The sequence below is a fragment of the Rhinoderma darwinii genome, chromosome 7, assembly GCF_050947455.1.
Source record: "Rhinoderma darwinii isolate aRhiDar2 chromosome 7, aRhiDar2.hap1, whole genome shotgun sequence".
Lineage (NCBI taxonomy): Eukaryota > Metazoa > Chordata > Amphibia > Anura > Rhinodermatidae > Rhinoderma > Rhinoderma darwinii.
This window is the reverse complement of record NC_134693.1, coordinates 138,756,166-138,775,578: the sequence shown is the minus strand read 5'-3', so window position 1 is coordinate 138,775,578 and position 19,413 is coordinate 138,756,166. Positions and strand designations below refer to the sequence as shown.

The following is a 19,413-nucleotide window of genomic DNA, read 5'->3' as shown; positions in this document are numbered from 1 at the left end:
CCTAAGTAGGACATTGGTGTAAGGTGAATATTCACTGTAAAGAATAAAAAATGTTTATGTAAATAACTTAATGTATTCTCCAGTCCCTCAGTACACAGGTAACGGTCCCGCTCCCCCTCCCCCCGTGGAGTCAGGTCACCTTTCTATAGTACGACAACATGTCATCTAAGCTCTGTTCATCCAGGGGCCCTTGCTCCTGGGTGCCCGGCTCTTCTTGTGAGTGATAGTCATATGACAGACCAGAACTTGCCGCTTCATGAGAGGATCCCCCTTGCTTCCACTTGCTCTTCTGATCTTTCTCAGATTTCCTTTGGTCTGATGCATAGAAGGATGGAGGGGCGAAATCAGGGTCTCGCTCGTTTCTGAGGTCATCACAGACTTTCGACCATCGTCCAAATGTGAATTCTACAATAAAGAACCAAATATTATTACCGTGGATAGAGATTCACTCGTCGCTCAGGTGAGATCTGTCTTTAACCCTTTTGCTGCTGCAACAATTTTATAATCACTAGAACTGAAGAGGCCAAATCAGAAGCCGGTAAGATCCGAGTCACGGAGTTAACAAGTGTCCCGCTTAGGTGAAGGGTTGTAGGAAAACAAGACGACTACGTAAATGTAGAATATAATAGAAGATATTAAGATAACAACAAGAAAAGTTCTTGTATCCCCCCCCACTGGGGTCACTGAGGCTGTACAGGGGAAGAGATGATAGTCAGTATCAGGCTTGCTCTCACTTGCAGCTCCCCCTCCATCCTCCCCTACACAGACACAGAACCAGGAAATTTTTATACTGCTCCCCGACTTCAAAGGGGTGCTGCTCTCCAAATATTACACCTAGAGCTACGGCTTTGGTATAATTTGGTATCTGGGCTGGAAGCCCTATCCTTCATATAATTCAATATTACATACGTCCTGGTCAGTGAAAGGGTTAAAGTGTAGCTCCACTTTGTATCCGTGTTTCATGGATTGCCGAATTATGTAGCAATAAGTAAAAGGGAATGCTTTACCACATACCTGGGCGGATAAGCCATTCAGAACACAGGGAAAGCTGGATGGCAAATTGTATTAGGGGCCACATTGTTTGTTACTCAGCTATCTCAGAAACAGATACAAATAAAATATGGCCGACCCAAATGTATAAAATGAAGGTTCATATCCGCCTGATCCGTTCAGTTTATTAGTAAATGTCCAGCAGCGGAGTCAGATTATATAACTGCGCCATTTACATTCATATATACATTTCCTACCTTTGCCTCTGTCCCACTCTCTGACGTGTGGCGCTCCGGGTTTGGTGTCTTTCCGCTCTTGGACAACTACCTCCACTTTCTTATGTTCCACTGGTGCCGTGGGCTCGGGTGCAATCACTTCATCTTCTTCATCTGGGATTAGACATTATACAGAGCGGATCAGTACAAGGAACGGAGTCGGAGTTCAACAATAATCTGATATTTAACGCATATAGTGTAGGAAGAGGGAAAAGGACGCGGAATAAGGGCTCATTCAGACGAGCGTGATTCTCACCCGTGTTCTGTGCATTGAAACAACGCACAGCACGCGGACCCATGGATTTCAATGGAGCCGTTCACACATGCGAGTTTTCACACAGTGAGTGTCGGTTGCGTGAAACTCACTGCATGTCCTGTATTGGTCCGTTTTCCCGCACCTATTAAAGTCAATGGGTGCGTGAAAACCACGGACAGCACACAGATGCACGTCCGTGTGCTGTCCGTGTTTTACGCATCAGTTACATTGGAGAAAAAACAAAACAAAAACAGAAGCGTTCGCGAGTGCGTGAAAAACACACGCAAAGCACACTGATGCAAAAACGCAAATTGACCGATTTACACGCGTTTTTTACGCGTGTAAATCTGTCATGCTCTTTTGCCTAAGACGCTGTAGTCAATCCAGTATTTGCTTGAAATATTCCATAACAAAAGCGGTTTTCTAGGACATAAGAATAATTAAAAAAAAAAAATCTTATGAAATAAAACAAGAAAAATTACTTAAGACCAGGGCCACCGAACGGGCAAACGAGCATTCATACAGACGCTTGTTGCCGATCAGCCGATGGACGAGGAAACGCTCGCTCGTCGGCCGATCGGACCTTTTATGGGGCCAGCAAAACGATAATTTGTCAATAGCACATCTCCTTGTGTAAACAGGCAGATGTGCTGCTGAGAAGATGACGGAGGATCCTATTAATGATAGATCATCCCCATATATTTCGATCATTGCTTATGGAGCAAAAAAGCGCCGATCGTCATGCTGTATTGTCGATCGGCGCTCGTTTAACAAGCAGAATATCTGGATGTGTAAAAGGATCTTAAAACTAGGTTTACACACCGATTTCTCACCAATGAGACCGGTCTGAGATTTACTGACAGCAAGCAGTGATCTTTTAATAATGAGGAACTGTAATGGTAGATCAGAAACTTGCTGAACTTTTCGGTATACAACGTATAAGCTCTAAACTTATGGGCCCCGTTCACATCTGTGTCAGATGCTTCCTCACAGATTCTGGCAAATTTGGTGGGAAAAACAGCGCCGTATGCAGTGCTATTAGGACACTGCACTGAACATAGCCGTAGATCAGGGGTCAGCGACCGCAGGCACTCCAGCTGTTGTGAAACTTCAACTCCCAGCATGCCCTGACAGACAAAGGCTGTATTACTCCAGGCAAAGGCTGTCAGGGCATGCTGGGAATTGTAGTTTCAAAACAGCTCGGGTGCCGAAGGCTGCTGCCCCCCGCTGTAGATGACATCAGCGTATTATTTTAGACTCACCCTGCGCCGTCTCCGGTTCCGTTCCCTCTCCTTTCATTTGCTTCATTTTCCTCTGTCGTAGTTTGGCGAGCCGTGCGTCCAGCATTGCCTTACGTTTGGTTTTTAGTTTTTCACGCTTCACTCTTTGATCCTCAGTCTAGAAATAAATGTAATTCCAGGTCAAATCCGCAGCCACAACCCATAACCTACCTCTATGTAACCTCTATGCACTGTATCCATAGACAGATCTTACTACCTTGAATTAGATTTGTTTTACACAGCGCAGTAAGATTATTTGTTGCATTTCACCAGGTTTTGCAACACTCAACATACCTGATCTCGCAACATATTCAGGGTGTCCATCTGCTTCCGACGAGTTTGCTCATCCCGCGCAAAAGAAAAGTAGCCGACACCTAGTTGTCTGGCCTCTGCAATCACACAGAGCAAAAATCATTACACATCAGTGTGCGAGAGGGATATTAGTCTGTATACATCCAATCACTAACTGCGTGGAACAAGGAATACCGAGATCAATTGCCACAGAATACGTTAGGATTGCAAGTTTAATATCCAACATCAATGGCATCCCACCGCTGTAAGATCACACGTTAAATGTTATCCCCTAACCCCAGGATAGGTGATAACATGATGATCGGTGGGGGGGGTTCGAGCACTGGGACCCCCACCGATCATGAGAACGGGAGTCCCGTTCCTTAGAATGAATGGAGCAGAAGGTCGCGCATGTGCACGGCCGCTCCATTCACTGTCTATGGCAGTGATCCCCAACCACCGGGCCGCAGAACATTTGGTACCGGGCCGCGGTATTTGGTATCCACCCCGGTCGCCTCAGGGGAATATCCGCTACGTAAAACTTCTGAGCAGGCCTCCAGGGATGACATTTCAACCCATGTGACCGCCGCTGGTCCCAGTTCCAACTGCATCTGCATCCTTAGGAATTGAATGCTGGAGCACGAGTGACGGCTCCGTGCTCCAGCACTCACCCTGCCGTGAGCGGCTCGGCGTAGACAGCAATGGGGGCATTATACTGTGGGGGCAGTCATGGGGACTGTTGGGCAAGGTGGCTGGGCATAGGGAGGGGTCTGGTAGTGTTGGGGAGGGGTAGGGGGGCCCAAGCTGAATTCTTGCACCAAGGCCCATGAGCCTTTAGCTACGCACCTCCTACTGTTTGTTGTGGATTTTACCTCCACATTGAAATCAATGGGGAAAACTTGCAACTAGTAAGCAGCGTTTACGCAAATAAAATTGAATTGCTGCGGAATAAAATTCGGCACCGCAGGTCTCCAGAGTTTTTCTCTGCTCAGTATTTGTGCAGCGTGCGGATGAGACTTGTTTTATCTCATCCACTTTGTGGCTACTGTATTATGCGGCGGATTTTGTATTTACGCAATGTGTGAACGGACTCTAAACCCATGGAAAAAATTTCTTGCATCAAACTGGTCCCGGTGCAAAAAAGGTTGGGGACCACTGATCTATGGGACTCCCGGAGATCAGACACTTCTCTTATAACACTTCCGCACTATTAGGGTCAGTTCACAAGTTGTGTAAATACTGCAGATTTTCTGCAACGTAATTCGTTGCGGAAAATGCTCAGCAAATACAGTAGCAGTAAAGTGGATGAGATACAACAAATCTCATCCACACGCTGCGTAAATACTGAGCGGAAAAAAAAAACGCTCCGAGATTGACCTGCGGTGCGGAATTTTATTCTGCATCATGTCAATCTTATTTGCGTAAACGCTTGAATTCAATGGTGAGGTAAAACCCGCAACAAATACCAGTTGTTGCATTTTTTGCAGCGGGTTCGCAGCGATTCTGCCGCAAAAAAATGCAACTCAGAAGAAAAAAAATCCTAAACTTACCCAGACGGGGTAGGCTTCATCCCATATGACTGCCGCTGCAGCCAATCACAGGCTGCAGCAGTCTCCTAGGATAAAACGTCATCCCAGGAGGCCTTCCTGCTAGCAGGGGCCGGCTAAGTGCCGCAGTTTCCGCAGCTGACAGTTTGGTGCGTTTTTTCGCCCGGAATTCCCTGCGGCGCACAGGGCGGATACGCTGCGTGCTCTTACACAGCTTATCCGCCCTGTGTGAACAGCCTTATAAGCCACTGCCTTTGAGGATCCTACAGGGAATCTGCTATGCAACATACCATTGTCTCGTATGTCCTCATAATGCATTGGTCCCATTGGTCTCTTCAAGGCCTCCTCTTCTTCCTGCTCCCACTGCTGTCTCTGCATCTCCCTTCTCATATCTTCAGACAGCAACGTCTTCTCTTGTGGGACTAGTCTAGAGAGACAAAAGTAAAACTTCATTTCAACAAAGGAAAAAAAAAAAAATCAAGTCTATAAGCAAAGGCTTCAAACTTGAGTTGGACGCCATCCCTATATGAGTATTATCACACGTAGATTAACACAGCGGATTTTCCGCACTGGATTTCATTGCGGCAAATCCGCAGTGTATTACAGTAGCAGAAGAGTGGGTGAGATTCAAACAAATCTCATCCACACGCTGCGTAAAAAAAGAAATCAGCCCAAAAGAAAAAAAAAAGAAAAAAAAAAAAAAAAACTTTCAGAAAATTGACCCACGGTGCCGTTTTTCTTAAAGAGGCTGTCACCAGATTTTGCAACCCCTATCTGCTATTGCAGCAGATAGGCGCTGCAATGTAGATTACAGTAACGTTTTTATTTTTAAAAAACGAGCATTTTTGGCCAAGTTATGACCATTTTTGTAGTTATGCAAATGAGGCTTGCAAAAGTCCAAGTGGGCGTGTTTAAAAGTAAAAGTCCAAGTGGGCGTGTATTATGTGCGTACATCGGGGCGTTTTTAATACTTTTACTAGCTGGGCGTTCTGACGAGAAGTATCATCCACTTCTCTTCAGAACGCCCAGCTTCTGCCAGATCACGCTGTGACGTCACTCACAGGTCCTGCATCGTGACGGCCACATCGGCACCAGAGGCTACAGTTGATTCTGCAGCAGCATCAGCGTTTGCAGGTAAGTCGATCTTACCTGCAAACGCTGATGCTGCTGCAGAATCAACTGTAGCCTCTGGTGCCGATGTGGCCGTCACGATGCAGGACCTGTGAGTGACGTCACAGGTCTGCACTGTCAGATGCTGGGCGTTCTGAAGAGAAGTGGATGATACTTCTCTTCAGAACGCCCAGCTAGTAAAAGTATTAAAAACGCCCCGATGTACGCACATAATACACGCCCACTTGGACTTTTACTTTTAAACACACCCACTTGGACTTTTGCAAGCCTCATTTGCATAACTACAAAAATGGTCATAACTTGGCCAAAAATGCTCGTTTTTTAAAAATAAAAACGTTACTGTAATCTACATTGCAGCGCCGATCTACTGCAATAGCAGATAGGGGTTGCAAAATCTGGTGACAGAGCCTCTTTAATTCTCAGCATGTCCAGAATCGCTGCTTTACTATTGCGGGTTTTCCCCCATTGAATTCAATAAGGTGGTAAAACCCACAACAAATGTTGCTATTTTTGCGGCAGAAAATGAGTAATAAAGTTTATAACTTACAGCCCGGCCATCGTCATAGTGACGCTTTCTTCGGTTCTCCGTCCAGGCCGGCCTCCAAGGATGACGTTTTATCCTATGTAACTGCTGCAGCGTCATCCCAGGAGGTCGGCTGGACGAGAACAGAAGGAAGTGTCGCTATGAGAATGGAGACCAGGTTAAACTTTTTTTTTTTTTAACCACTGTTTTCCGCAGCGGAGGTTCCGCCCAAAAAACTGTACCACAATTTGTTTCTTTTTTTTTTTTTACGGAATTCCCTGTAGGTTCCGGGATGGATACGCTGTGTGCTTTTATGCAGTATATCCGGACTGCATACACATTGCCTATTAGCTAAAAACCCCAGCCACCTCCAGAGGAGAGCCACACGGCACTTAATCATATTCGAGGCAAACTGGGGAAAACAAGTAGACGCTCGTTCATCAGCTGATTGCGTCTTTTATGCGGCCATAAAAATGGTCGCTAGCCGGCAGCACATCTCAGTGAACATGCTGCAAATGTATGTGGATGAACGATCAAATTAATACATACGAGAATGTAAATGGATATAACGAGCGCCAATCGATGTGCTGTATTGTGAATTGGCGCACATTTTACCGGCCAGGAATCGGGCCGTGTAAAAGGACCTTAAGATGGACAAGCATTTGAAGACGTTCAATGCTATAAGTTTCTATTCCTGCAGAGAAATTAAAAATTCTTCAACACGTTCTCCAATATCCTTCTTCATCCAGTCATAAAACTCACTTTTTTCCTTGTAACTCTTTATCCATTTTCAAGAGATCGGGTAAATCTTTCTTCATACAACGTCTTGACCGACCCAGTGAGTCCAAATAATCCACCCTGCAAGGAAAAACATACAGTAAAACTTCTCATTTGTTAAACCCCTAAACAGCCTGAACTCCAGACGGATACATTGTAGCAAACCAGCAGAGAGCATTTGTGCAACACTGATACATTGTATCCACTTCTCAGCTGAGAGCAGGACTAGGGATGTACCAGTATGCAGCCTATGAACGTAAACAAAAAGGTTCTCATTCCCTGACAGCAAACAAATATCTTGAAATCGGTGAGAAATTGAAACACAAACGGAGCAGATTTACTAATACGTCTTAGAATAGGCTCAATGCACACAATGCGTATTGCATGAGGCTTTGCTGCGGGTATTTGTGTGAGGCAGAACCGCAGCGTAACAGTACCAGGAGGGTAAAGGAGATTTCAAGAAATTGGCCTGCGGTGCATATTTTAAAATCTGCAGCGTGTCAAATTATTCCGCGTTTACACTTGCGAATTGTATCTGCCTCATTTTTTTTATGATTAATGGGGGTCCCAGCGATCAGATACTTATCCCCTATCCTGTGCATAGGTGACCAAAGTCCCTCGTGGGATGACCCATTTAATCATTGCGTAATGAAAAGTTCTGCAACTTTCTAATAGACTTCGTGTATACATTTCTTACCATTTTCAAGATCTTTGCTTGTGGTCAGTGAATTGTAACATTACTTCCACAGAATTAAAACCTGTACAGACCTTACACTTTCCACAGCTGAGGGTTTGTTACAATTGTATCAGGTCTAGACAATCCACTATAAACAGAGCATCATCAGCAGCACAAATCTCTCTTGACCAGATAGTTTGTTACAATGTATCAGTGCAGGCAAAATAAATCTGTCTGGAGTCCAAGACTGTCTAGTTTTTACGATTGCTTAGGATGGACCCAATTATAGCAAATCCTCAGCTGTGAAAATTATTACTACTGTACAGGTTTTTAGTCACTGGATATAAAAAACAATGTTCAAATTCACTGGCAGCAAACAGAGATCTTGAAAATGGTAAGGAATAGAAATACAAAGTATATTTGAAAGTCGCAGAGCTCTTCATGATTGGTTGCTCTTAAACTAACCATTCTTCCTCTGGGTTCTGTGGCGCTGGAATGGGGAGATCGGGCGTCTTCTCCTCCTCCGCGGTCTCTGCGTTCTTTCTGTGCTTTTGACAGATGTCCTGTATTTCTTTATTCTTGTCTATGATCTTCTGAGCAAAGTCAACAAGGAAGAGCTCCTCGGTCTCCTCGTCTGTCAGAACAGAGGACATTGTATCAGCAGCAGGAAGGAGAAATGTTTCCACTTCAGGCGGCGTAAAATAAATAAGTGTCTCGGAAGTCGGGGCTTTGATTCTGCGCTTCATAAAAGCACAAGAGGAACTTAAAAAACAAGCACGAGTGAAGTGCGGCACACAAGAGGCTCGCGTCTCCGACATAAAAGGAGCAGCTGCTGCGGTAATCACAGCCTCAGCTCCCCAGTAACGAGCTCAAGCACCGACGCCGCGCTGTGATCCACAGTGACTCAGCGACACTAAGGGCTAGTTCACACTGAGTTTTTTTGCGCTGTTTTTGATGTGGAAATCGCACCAAAAAAACGTCCGAAATCGCCCTCCATCGATTTCAATGAGAGGCGGAGGTGTTTTTTACCTACTAATGGGAAGAAAACAAAAAGGCGACATGATCTTTCTTCCCGCGGTTCCGTCTCTGACCTCACATGGAAATCAATGGGAGGCAGAGAAAACGGTTTTTCGCTGCATTCAATGGCCGCGGCCGAATAAAACACGGCAAAAAAGCCTCTAAATTGATGTTAGTTCAGAGAGTTGATGGCCCCACTATATCCAGGAGTCTAAAAACATGGCTGCTTTCTTGCAAAAACATCACCACACCGGTCCATGGGTTGTATCTGGTATAGAAGCTCAGCTCTTTTGATGTCGAGTCGAGCGGAGATGCAATACCACAGACAACCTTTGGACAGGTGTGGCACACACGCTCTCCTCTCTGCAGCTCTTGCGGTGATACTGTCCGTAGCTGATAGGACGGTGTCACAGCCATAGTAACACGCCCCCCTTGCCATTACACGTCCCGTTGACAGTTCAGGGGGTTATTTAAATATCGGCCGCCAAATATAACGGCACCGATATCTAAATAACGGAGGAGGGTAGAAAAAAAAAATGTAAAGTGCCCCAGGGTTTGTGCAGCTCTGCCCATTACATGCTGCACGTGTATGGGGGGCTGAAATGTTCTCTTTAAGGCTGGATTCACACAAGCATGTTCGGTCCGTAATGGACGGAACGTATTTCAGCCGCAAGTCCAGGACCGAACACACTGCAGGGAGCCGGGCTCCTAGCATCATAGTTACGTACGACGCTAGGAGTCCCTGCCTCGCTGCGGGACAACTGTCCCGTACTCTAATCTTGTTTTCAGTAGTTCCACGGAGAGGCAGGGACTCCTAGCGTCGTACATAACTATGATGCTAGGAGCCCGGCTCCCTGCGCTGTGTTCGGTCCGGGACTTGCGGCCGAAATACGTTCCGTCCATGCTTGTGTGAATCCAGCCTAAGGCTGACAGTTTTTTTTCTGATATAACAATATTAATGCCCAAGACCAGTATTCACATAATACACCAAAATACCATTACAAACAGGTGGAAAAAAAAAAAAGACAACTGATCGCAGGAGGGTAGAGCCGTGTGGTTGTGGCGCTGCTAGACGCACTCTGAGCCCACAAATAGCGTATTTACCTGGAAAATCTCCATTGGTCATCTTCTCGTACAACTGAGCCTTCTCCTCCAACCTCTTCCTGGAAAACAAATTGGGTTTTGCCTTGTGTTAATAAAGCAGTGGTCTCTTTGGGGTTGACATTTAGCACTAAGAGCAGCGGATGTCATCAGAAATTGGGCAACTCTTGTAATAACAATATATTAATTATTTCTTCGGATTATTGCATTCTTTTTTTTTTTTTTAGAAATCAGCAGCATAAATGATTCAGAGCATTTTCTGATCTACTCGGATGCTGCATTTCTCTAGCACTGGACAAACTTGTAATACTCTCCGATACCTGTAACACCCACTAGAGGGCGATCTGTAGTCAGTGGTAGATGGCTCCAATGAGCTGCACGGGGCTGAATAGGAGTAGTTATCCGATAACTTTAAGGCCGTGTTCCCACAGGACGGATACGTTGCGTAAAAACCAGGCAGCGTATCCGATCTGGAACCCGCAGCACGTTCCGTCCGAAAACCGCACCAGACGATGGTGCGTTTTTTTTCGGACTGAATTTCCGCTGCGGAAAGCAGCGGTAAATAACGCTCATGCTTACGTAGGTCGTTCTTATGGCGACGCGTCCCTCCATCGCTGTCCGGTCTGGCCTCCCCGGATGACGCTGCAGTGGTCACATGGGGTGCAACGTCATCCAGGGAGTCCGGACTGCAGGAAGACATTCTGGGTAAGTATGATTTTTTTGTTTATTTTCCGTCGTTTGCGACGTAATCGCTGCGAATACGCCGCAAAAGTCGCAACACTGGGCTTTCTGTTGCGGGTTTTGCATCCCTATTGAATTCAAATGGGGAAAACCCGCAACGGAAAATCAACAAAAACGCAGCATGAATTGACATGTGGAATTAAATTCCGCATGTCAATTTATTAACATTTACGCTGCGGTTTCTTTTCGCAGCATGACACTTTCTAAATCTCATCCACTTTGCTGCTACTGTAAACGCTCCAGAACTTCCCCGCGGAAATTTTGCAGCGTTTACGCTAAGTGGGAACCCGGCCTGAGGCCGTCTGTTCAGGACAGAAATGCTGCGGGAACCAGAGCATGCGGCAGGTTTTTTTTATCGGATTTTCCCCTTTTTAATATAAAAAAGATCAGCTACAAGTGTGGGTACCCTAAATGAGTATTACGGGAAGGGGAAAGCTGACGATTAACTTCAATTTGCACAATATAAGACATTAGCCTGCATCTTATGTGGGGGAGAGACGGGGGGGGGGGGGGGGATTGACCTGATGGCAAAAAAAAAAATCAGACATTGGGGGAGATTTACTAAGCAAAATGCTCTGGAAACCGGACACAAATTGCAGTAAAAAGTAGTTTGCATGTCACGCGCCAATTTTATTGTAGGGAATTTATTAACTAAAATGGCATTAAAAAAAAGAAGCACATTTGTTGTTTTTTTTTAAGTGGGTGGGGTTAGGTGGAAGGGGCGGGGTCAACAGCAGCCTGACAAATCTACCAGTAATTGTCATAAATCATAGCGGAAATCTACGCCAGCTCGCAGTTGGTGTTGATTTCCGTTTGCAGCGCACAGACATTGCGCGCCTAATAATTTTTTCGCCTCTTACACCGGCGGGCTTTTATGTAAGACTTAAAGCGTCTGTCACCACATTATAAGTGGCCTATGTTGTACATGATGTGATCGGCGCTGTAACGTAGATTACAGCAGTGTTTTTTATTTAGAAAAACGATCATTTTTGCCGGAGTTATGACCTGTATTAGCTTTATGCTAATGAGTTTCTTAATGGACAATTGGCGTGTTTTACTATATGGCCAAGTGGGCGTTGTGGAGAGAAGTGTATGACGCTGACCAATCAGTGACCAATCAGCGTCATACACTTCTCTCCATTCATTTACACAGCACATAGTGATCTTACTAGATCACTATGTGCAGCCACATAAACACACAGTAACGTTACACAAGTGTCCGGACAGTGAATAGAGATCACTACCAGCCAGGACGTGAGGTCTATTCAGAATACTGACACTTCTGTAGCGTCTGTGTGATATTTACAACAAGGCAAGCGTAATCTCGCGAGATTACAATGTAACCTGCCATTTAAAACTAGATTACGCCTGCCTTGCTGGAAATCTCACAGAGACGCTACAGAAGTGTCAGGATTGTGAATAGACATCACGTCCTGGCTGGAGGTAATGTATATTCACTGTCAGGACACTTGAGTAACGTGTGTGTGTGTGTGTGTGTGTGTGTGTGTGTGTGTGTGTGTGGCTGCACAAAGTGATCTAGCAAGATCCCTATGTGCTGTGTAAATGAATGGAGAGAAGTGTATGACGCTGATTGGTCACTGATTGGTCAGCGTCATACACTCCTCTGTACAACGCCCACTTGGTCATATAGTAAAACACGCCCAGTTGTCCATTAAGAAACTCATAATAAAGTTAAAATAGGTCATAACTCCGGCAAAAATGATCGTTTTTTAAAATAAAAACCACTGATGTAATCTACATTACAGCGCCGATCACATCATGTACAATATAGGCCACTTATAATGTGGTGACAGAGCCTCTTTAAGTCTTAGTAAATTTGGGTCATTGTGTTTTAGACACTTTTTGCACTTTCCGCGACAGTTTAAAAAATAAAAAAAAGAGTCTCACGCTATAGGGGCGTGGCTAAAAGGAGTCATAAAATGCGCCAGACTTGTGCCATTAATTTGGCACAAAATATGAATGTATAGTACGCCGGCCAAGAAGTGACATAAGGAAGATAAAGTCTCTAACACGTCCAGCAAGATGCGCCAAATTTATCATACAGCGTGCACCACAGCGATAAACGTGGCGCAATTTCTGCCTGGTCTACATTTATCCCGTCTAACTTTGGGACAGAATAAATTTGAAAAAAATCTCCCCCTCGTGTGACCTGGATTTGGCCAGCGAGTCGTCTTCTTCCGTCTTCTCCTCCACGTCTCTCTCGGCTCGTGCAGTCACCCCGGCGTTCTGCTTGCTCCAGATGTTCGGTTTCTGAAGAAAAATGAACACAAGATTCAGTAACATCCGATTTAATCTGTATCGCCCCCTCCCCCCCCCCCATAGTCCTGACGACTACATTGATACCTGTGCCGCTGTATAGTGTACGCGTGGACTCACCTTGGGGGCCTCTCTTGGTTTCGGAACGCCGCCGGCCACTTTGCTGAGCTTCTCATGCTTGAATTCCTCTTGTTTACGAAAAAGTTCAGCTTTCAAGTCGACCAACTACAAAAAAAAAAAAAAAAAAAATCTATAAAGTTACGGACGACGCCACGCAGGACGATTATGACCTAAATCAAAAGCACGATTATTGAACAATGATTTAGACCACGCCCCCTTTTTGCACGCTACGCCATTGAATTAATATTTATCCCGAGCTGCTGTATACTACTGTATAAAATATACCCCCTGACACTGCCCCCACCCAGTATATTGCCCTATAGCTGCCCCCATGCTGTAAAATGCCCCTATAGCTGCCCCCATACTGTATAATGCCCCCCCAGTCGCCTGATTAAAATAATAATACACACCCACCTAATCCCGTTCCAATGACGAGTGCAGGAGATCCCTCTGGTCTGTGTGACTCGGCGCAGTCAGGCGCGATGACGTCACTGCCTCGCGTCCAGCCATACATAGTGAATGGTGGAGCAGGGACCTTGCGGCTCCCTGCTCTACCATTGGATTCAACGGTATCTGCGTCCTGAAGATGCAGATACAGATAAACCGGGAAAAAATAATGGATGAAACCGAAATTCGCAAGATGACCGATTAATTGGGCTGAATTTTGATTGAGATTAATTGCCCAGCCCTAACGCCAGGTACAGAAATCTACGTGATGCGATTTACACCCCAACATTCATGACAGGACTTGGTGAAGTCAACTGGAACTTTAGGGTGTATTTGGATGGGATTTATTTAGTCATGTGACCTGCAATGCGGTTTTTGCCTGTGCGTTTTTTTTTTTACAGGTGAAACCCAATTCATTTACAAGTTTCTCCTGTAAAAATCACGGCAAATCCACTCGCGGTTTTGCCGCATGGCCACATTTTTTTTAAGCTCAGGTCACATGATCGCCCAGGAGCCATTTCCTTGGGGAATCCCCTGCCGTTTCTTAGCAACGCTTCCGCAATTACAGACGGCTACGGACGCACATCCGTAGCCGTCTGCAATTTTGCACGCGCCCATAGACTTTTAAGTGCGAGTCCGTGACGCAACTGCGGACAGGAATAGGACACGGTCTATATTTTACTGATCATTTCTACGGCACGGACACCAGACTGATCCATTTTACCCGCACTGATACATTGTAACAAACTATCATGACAGGAGAGAGATTTGTGCTGTTGATGTCTTTATCTCAGAGGGGTGTAGAGACTGGATACATTGTAACAAACCCTGAGCTGTGAAAAGTATTAGGCTCGGTCTACACTAGCGTCATGGCTTCCGTTCATGCCGGATCCATTTTTAAGCGAATCTTACCAGGTTTTCTGGTAACTTTGACGCCAACAGCGCTGCACATCACACTATTTCCCCACGTAATGGGAATTACATCCGAGCTTTAGGTCCGTACAGGTTTCCAGATGTAAACATTTACTGACAGCAAGCAGAGATCTTGTAAATGGTGAAGTAGTTCCAGTTAAAGCGGCAATAAATACAGGTTATATTAAATGACAGGTTTCTGATGCGGAAAAGTTGCAGGACTACAACTCCCAGCAAGCTGAGATCAGTGTCCTGGTACTACAAGTCTCAGAACAACCTATGAGTACATAGTTGTCAATGCATGCTGGAACATGTAGTTCCCACAACACCCCAGGGCAACATTGGCCGTCAAGCTGGCCGCCATTACAGGTAGTGCTCACAGATATGACAGGAGAAGCCTTTCACTTACCGAGGCCGCGGTGGCACCCAGCAGCTTTTTCTTCTTATCCATTGTTCAAGCTCCAGATAGAAGATATTACACAACAGCTTCTTCCTCAGCGCGCCATGTATGTTTCTCCCACATAGCCGTAAAACGACGCTACAGTCTACGCGAGATTCCAGACGAAGCAGAGTTCGGGCGCCATATTGTGGATGTCAGCGATCTGCAGGCGCCATATTGTGATTGGAACAATTCTGTAGTCTGACGTCATGCCGTGAATAGAATGGTTACGCATCCAAATATTCGCCGCCATATTGAGAAGGTCAGAGGGTGGATGTCGGCGCAATTTTCTGAAGGTCAAAATTAGATGGTGCCGCCGTAATTTGTCTCTGATTTATTTTAAATATGCGGAGATCATATTGTGGGTTAAGGAGAAGCTATAAGGGAGAAATATGAAAGCTAAGCGAAAACTGGGACAGTTGTGCCTAGCTACCAATCAAGTTCCAGCATTCATTTTCCTAAGGGCCCCTCAGAAATGTGAGCTGGATTCTGATTGGTTGCTATGGGAAACTGCTCCACTTTCTAATTTTGAATACATCCGTCTTTATGTTTATGTGAGAACAGCACTGGAAGTACAATCCCCAGAACTGACAGTGCATGCTGGGACTTGTAGTTCGTTTGAAGCGGCAAAGACTGTCGGTCAACCTTCTACAGTCTGTGGTAAATAATGATTATGAGGTGATGCCCCCCCCATAAGATGCAATTTAAATGGGTTTTCATCAAGTACGGACATATTGAAGAGGATCATCTGCTGCTTCTTCGGCACAATTACCAAGTGTCCTATTACAAGTGTTGAGCGCCATGATAAAAAGGGCATCAAAGGGGCGTGACGAAACAATTCTCAATGGCTGCGCCAAATGTGCTTTGGACTTGTGTCAGTTTTGGCGTAAAAATTAATAAATTGGCCGTCATTTACAACAAACCTGATATTGATAAGTGTGATAGATATATATATATATATATATATAGCATCACATTACATTGTATTTAGACCGCATAAAGAAAACGCACGCTATTTTGCTGTGTTTTTGAGGTGGAATATATTGAATAAATGAGTTATACCGAGGACCGGGCAATTATGACCCAAATCTAAATCACGATTAATTGAACATGTGACCTCGAAAACGATTAATGAACAATTATTTAGACCACGCCCCCTATTTGCATGCTACGCCATTGAATTCATATTTATCCCCTGAGCTTGCTTATTACTGTATATAATATACCCCCTGACACTGCCCCCACACAGTATATTGCCCCCATAGCTGCCCCCAATAGTGACTGATAAAAATAATAATCTACATACTCACCTAACACCGTTCCAATGACGAGGGTTGGAGATCCCTCCGCTCCTCCGGTCTGTGCAGTTCAGGCGCGATGACGTCACTGCCTCGCGTCCGGCAATACATAGTGGAATGGTAGAGCAGGGACCTTGCGGCTCCCTGCTCTACCATTGGATTCAACTGTATCTGCGTCCTGAAAATGCAGATACAGTTTACATCGGGAGAAAATAATTGATAAAACCAAAATTCGCAAAATGACGTCGATTAATTTCGCTAAATTTCGATTATTTTTCAATTAATTGCCCAGCCCTAGTTATACCTTTAAAAACCAGAAAACTGCATGCGTTTTTTTAATGCGGTTTCAACCACATTTCAACCGCAATGTTTGAGTACACCCTAAGGCTGGGTTCACATGGGCACATTACGTCAGTAGTGGACGGAACGTATTTCGGCCGCAAGTCCCGGACCGAACACAGTGCAGGGAGCCGGGCTCCTAGCATCATACTTATGTACGACGCTGGGAGTCCCTGTCTCGCTGCGGGACAACTGTCCCGTACTGTAATCATGTTTTCAGTATGGGACAGTAGTTCCACGGAGAGGCAGGGACTCCTAGCGTCGTACATAACTATGATGCTAGGAGCCCGGCTCCCTCCATGTGTTCGGTCCGGGACTTCCGGCCAAAATACGTCCGTCCATTACGGACCGAACATGCTCGTGTGAACCCAGCCTAAGTCACATTTTATGAGGTCAAGTAGCCTTAGGCCGTGTGCGTTTTGCACGCACAAAATGTCCATAACAGCTCCGTGTGTCTGCAGCATGTGATGCGAGGCTGTGTGATTTTCGTGCAGCCGCCATCATTATGACACTCCGTTTGTATGTTTGTAGCACGTGGTGCTTTTCTGTTTTAATTAATACTTTTTACTGCTGTTGCGCGAATCACGCGCGTCCCACAGAAGTGCTTCCGTGTGGTGCGCGTGATTTTCACGCACCCATTGACTTCAATGTGTGCGTGATGCGCGAACAAAGCACAAATATAGGACATGCAGGGAGTTCTACGCAGCGGACGCACGCTGCGTGAAAATCACGGACTGTCTGAACGGCCCCATTGACTAACATAGGTCTGTGCGAGGCGCGTGAAAATCACGCGCGTTGCACGGACATATTATACGTTCGTCTGAATAAGCCCTTAGGGTATGTTCACACGGCTTATTTTCAGCCGTTTTTCAGGCCGTAAACGCCCGAAAAATCGGAAGCAGAACGCCTCCAACATCGGCCCATTGATTTAAATGGGAAACAAAAGCGTTCTGTTCTGCCCGGACGTTTTTTTACGCGGCCGTTTAAAAAAACAGCCGCGAAAAAGAAGTGCATGTCACTTCTTGGGACGTTTTTGGAGCCGTTTTTCATAGACTATTGAAAACAGCTCAAAAAACGCAGCGGAAATTGCGAGTGGCTTAAAAAAACTTCTGAAATTCAGAAGCTGTTTTACCTTGAAAACAGCTCCGTATTTTCAGAAATTTTTGAGTTTGCGTGTGAACATGCCCTAAGAATAGAATTTAGATTTGTGTCCGCCATTTTCCATTCTTCATTTTGATTTATCACGTAATAGTTGTGGCGGTGGGGCCAGTTCTATGGACGTGTTTGGCAAAGTTTTTTATATATATTTAATTTTTATTATAGCGCGTCTCTGAATGGGCCAAAAATGACATTTGGGGAACATTATTAGTATTTTATGTATTTGACAACCGAGATAACAGAAACGCTGTAATGCAGACCCCCTAAATAATAAGGCATCATGCACACGACCGCGCATTTACGGCCGTATACTATCCGCAATTGCGGATGCTATAGAACACATGCTATCCTATAGGCCAATGTGTTTTCCACGGTCCATGCATTGCCCGGAGCCCGGACCACGATAAAATGATCCGGGCTCATTGAAATGAATGCGCATCTTGTGTGTGAGCGGTCCATGATCACGGATGGCCCGCGGATGACACTCTGCTGTCCGTCCATGCCGTTATCACGGACCGTGCACACAGCTATGGTCATGTGCATGAGGTCTAAGGCCTCGTTCACATCTGCGTTAGGGGCCTCCGTTGCAGTTCTGGCTGAGAATACCAAAAACAATAGCGTTTCATACTGCGCTATCGTTTCCGGTAAAGCCACGGAAACCAGTGGTTTTGCCAACTTGGACATTTATGGCACTTACACAGGATATGTCATAAATGTCCAATAAATGCGGGTCGCGGCTATCTCTAGAATGGGGCCCCCTAAACCGCGTTCTATTGGATCCTCCCAACCACTTCCTGATTAGGTGGTCGGGAGTTACAGAAACAGTGTAGCACGGCGAGCTCGACTGTTTCCGTAACTATAGGGAGAATACTTCAAAAACAGCACGTGAATGCAGCTTTAGGCTGTGTTTACATCTGTGTTGGAGGCTCCATTAGGAGCCTTCATTGCAGATTCCATCGAAAATGCTGTGTGAACAGAGCCTTAGGCTTTATTCAGTTGGCTGTATTAGGGTATGGATCACACGGCTTATTTTCGGGCCGCAAACGGATGAAAAACAACCGAAGGATCGGAAGCAGAACGGCTCCAAACATCTACCGATTCATTTCAATGGGAAAACGGCGCTCTGTTCCGACGGGGCATTTTTTTTACGCGGCCGTTTTGAAAAATGGGCGCATAAAAAATACACCCGCGAAAAAGAAGTGCATGTCACTTCTTGAGCCGTTTTTGGCGCTGTTTTTTATTGACTACAGTAAAACAACACCAAAAACGGCCGTAAAAAACGCCGCGAAAAACGTGAGTTTGCTAAAAAAAAACTACTGAAAATCAGGAGCTGTTTTCCTTTCAAAACAGCTCTGTCTTTTCAGACGTTTTTTGATAGCCTTACAGTTCTGTGTGCGACCCATAAGGCCCCATGCACACGACCGTCATTTTGATCCGCAATTACGGATCCTTAATTGCGGATTATGGTACGGATACATTCATTTCTATGGCGCACTAATACGTTCCCGTATATTTACGGGAAGGTGTCCAGGCCGTAGAAATGACCGGCAAAAAATAGGACATTTTTTTTTATTTGCGGACCGTGCTCCTATACTTTATCCTATACTTTACGGCAGGTGACTGTCCGCGGCTGTCCGTGCCTGTAATCAAGGACCATGATTATGGGCACGGGCGTGCGCAGGGGGCCTAAATGTGGCACCAAAAACAGGATCGGATCCCATCAGGGGAATTCAGGGATGCTTGTAATGTAGCTGTCTGAATAAACCTTAGCCACAATTAGACAAAAAATAAAGTAATTAATAGAATTGCTCAAAAGCC

The 19,413-nt window shown here is 45.4% G+C and overlaps 1 protein-coding gene across 1 annotated transcript; it reads right to left on the bottom strand.

Annotated features, from left to right (window-relative positions):
- Positions 1-39: 39 nt before the first annotated feature.
- On the bottom strand, positions 40-14,969 carry CCDC174 (coiled-coil domain containing 174). The gene is made up of 11 exons (XM_075831831.1): positions 14,771-14,969; positions 13,003-13,107; positions 12,776-12,876; positions 9,868-9,926; positions 8,212-8,380; positions 7,056-7,151; positions 4,930-5,066; positions 3,096-3,190; positions 2,784-2,919; positions 1,248-1,379; positions 40-405 (listed from the first exon to the last, which is right to left on the bottom strand). Exons 1-11 carry the CDS (start codon positions 14,810-14,812, stop codon positions 131-133), a joined length of 1,347 nt encoding a protein of 448 aa, XP_075687946.1. The 5' UTR covers positions 14,813-14,969; the 3' UTR covers positions 40-130.
- Positions 14,970-19,413: the final 4,444 nt, after the last annotated feature.

Coding starts and splice junctions, on each gene's coding strand:
- CCDC174 (XM_075831831.1), bottom strand. CDS start 14,812: ATGGATAAGAAGAAAAAGCTGCTGGGTGCCACCGCGGCCTCG. Junction 3,191..4,929: donor TGAGGACATACGAGACAATG/GTATGTTGCATA, acceptor GTGTGATTGCAG/AGGCCAGACAACTAGGTGTC. Junction 2,920..3,095: donor TGAATATGTTGCGAGATCAG/GTATGTTGAGTG, acceptor ATTTATTTCTAG/ACTGAGGATCAAAGAGTGAA.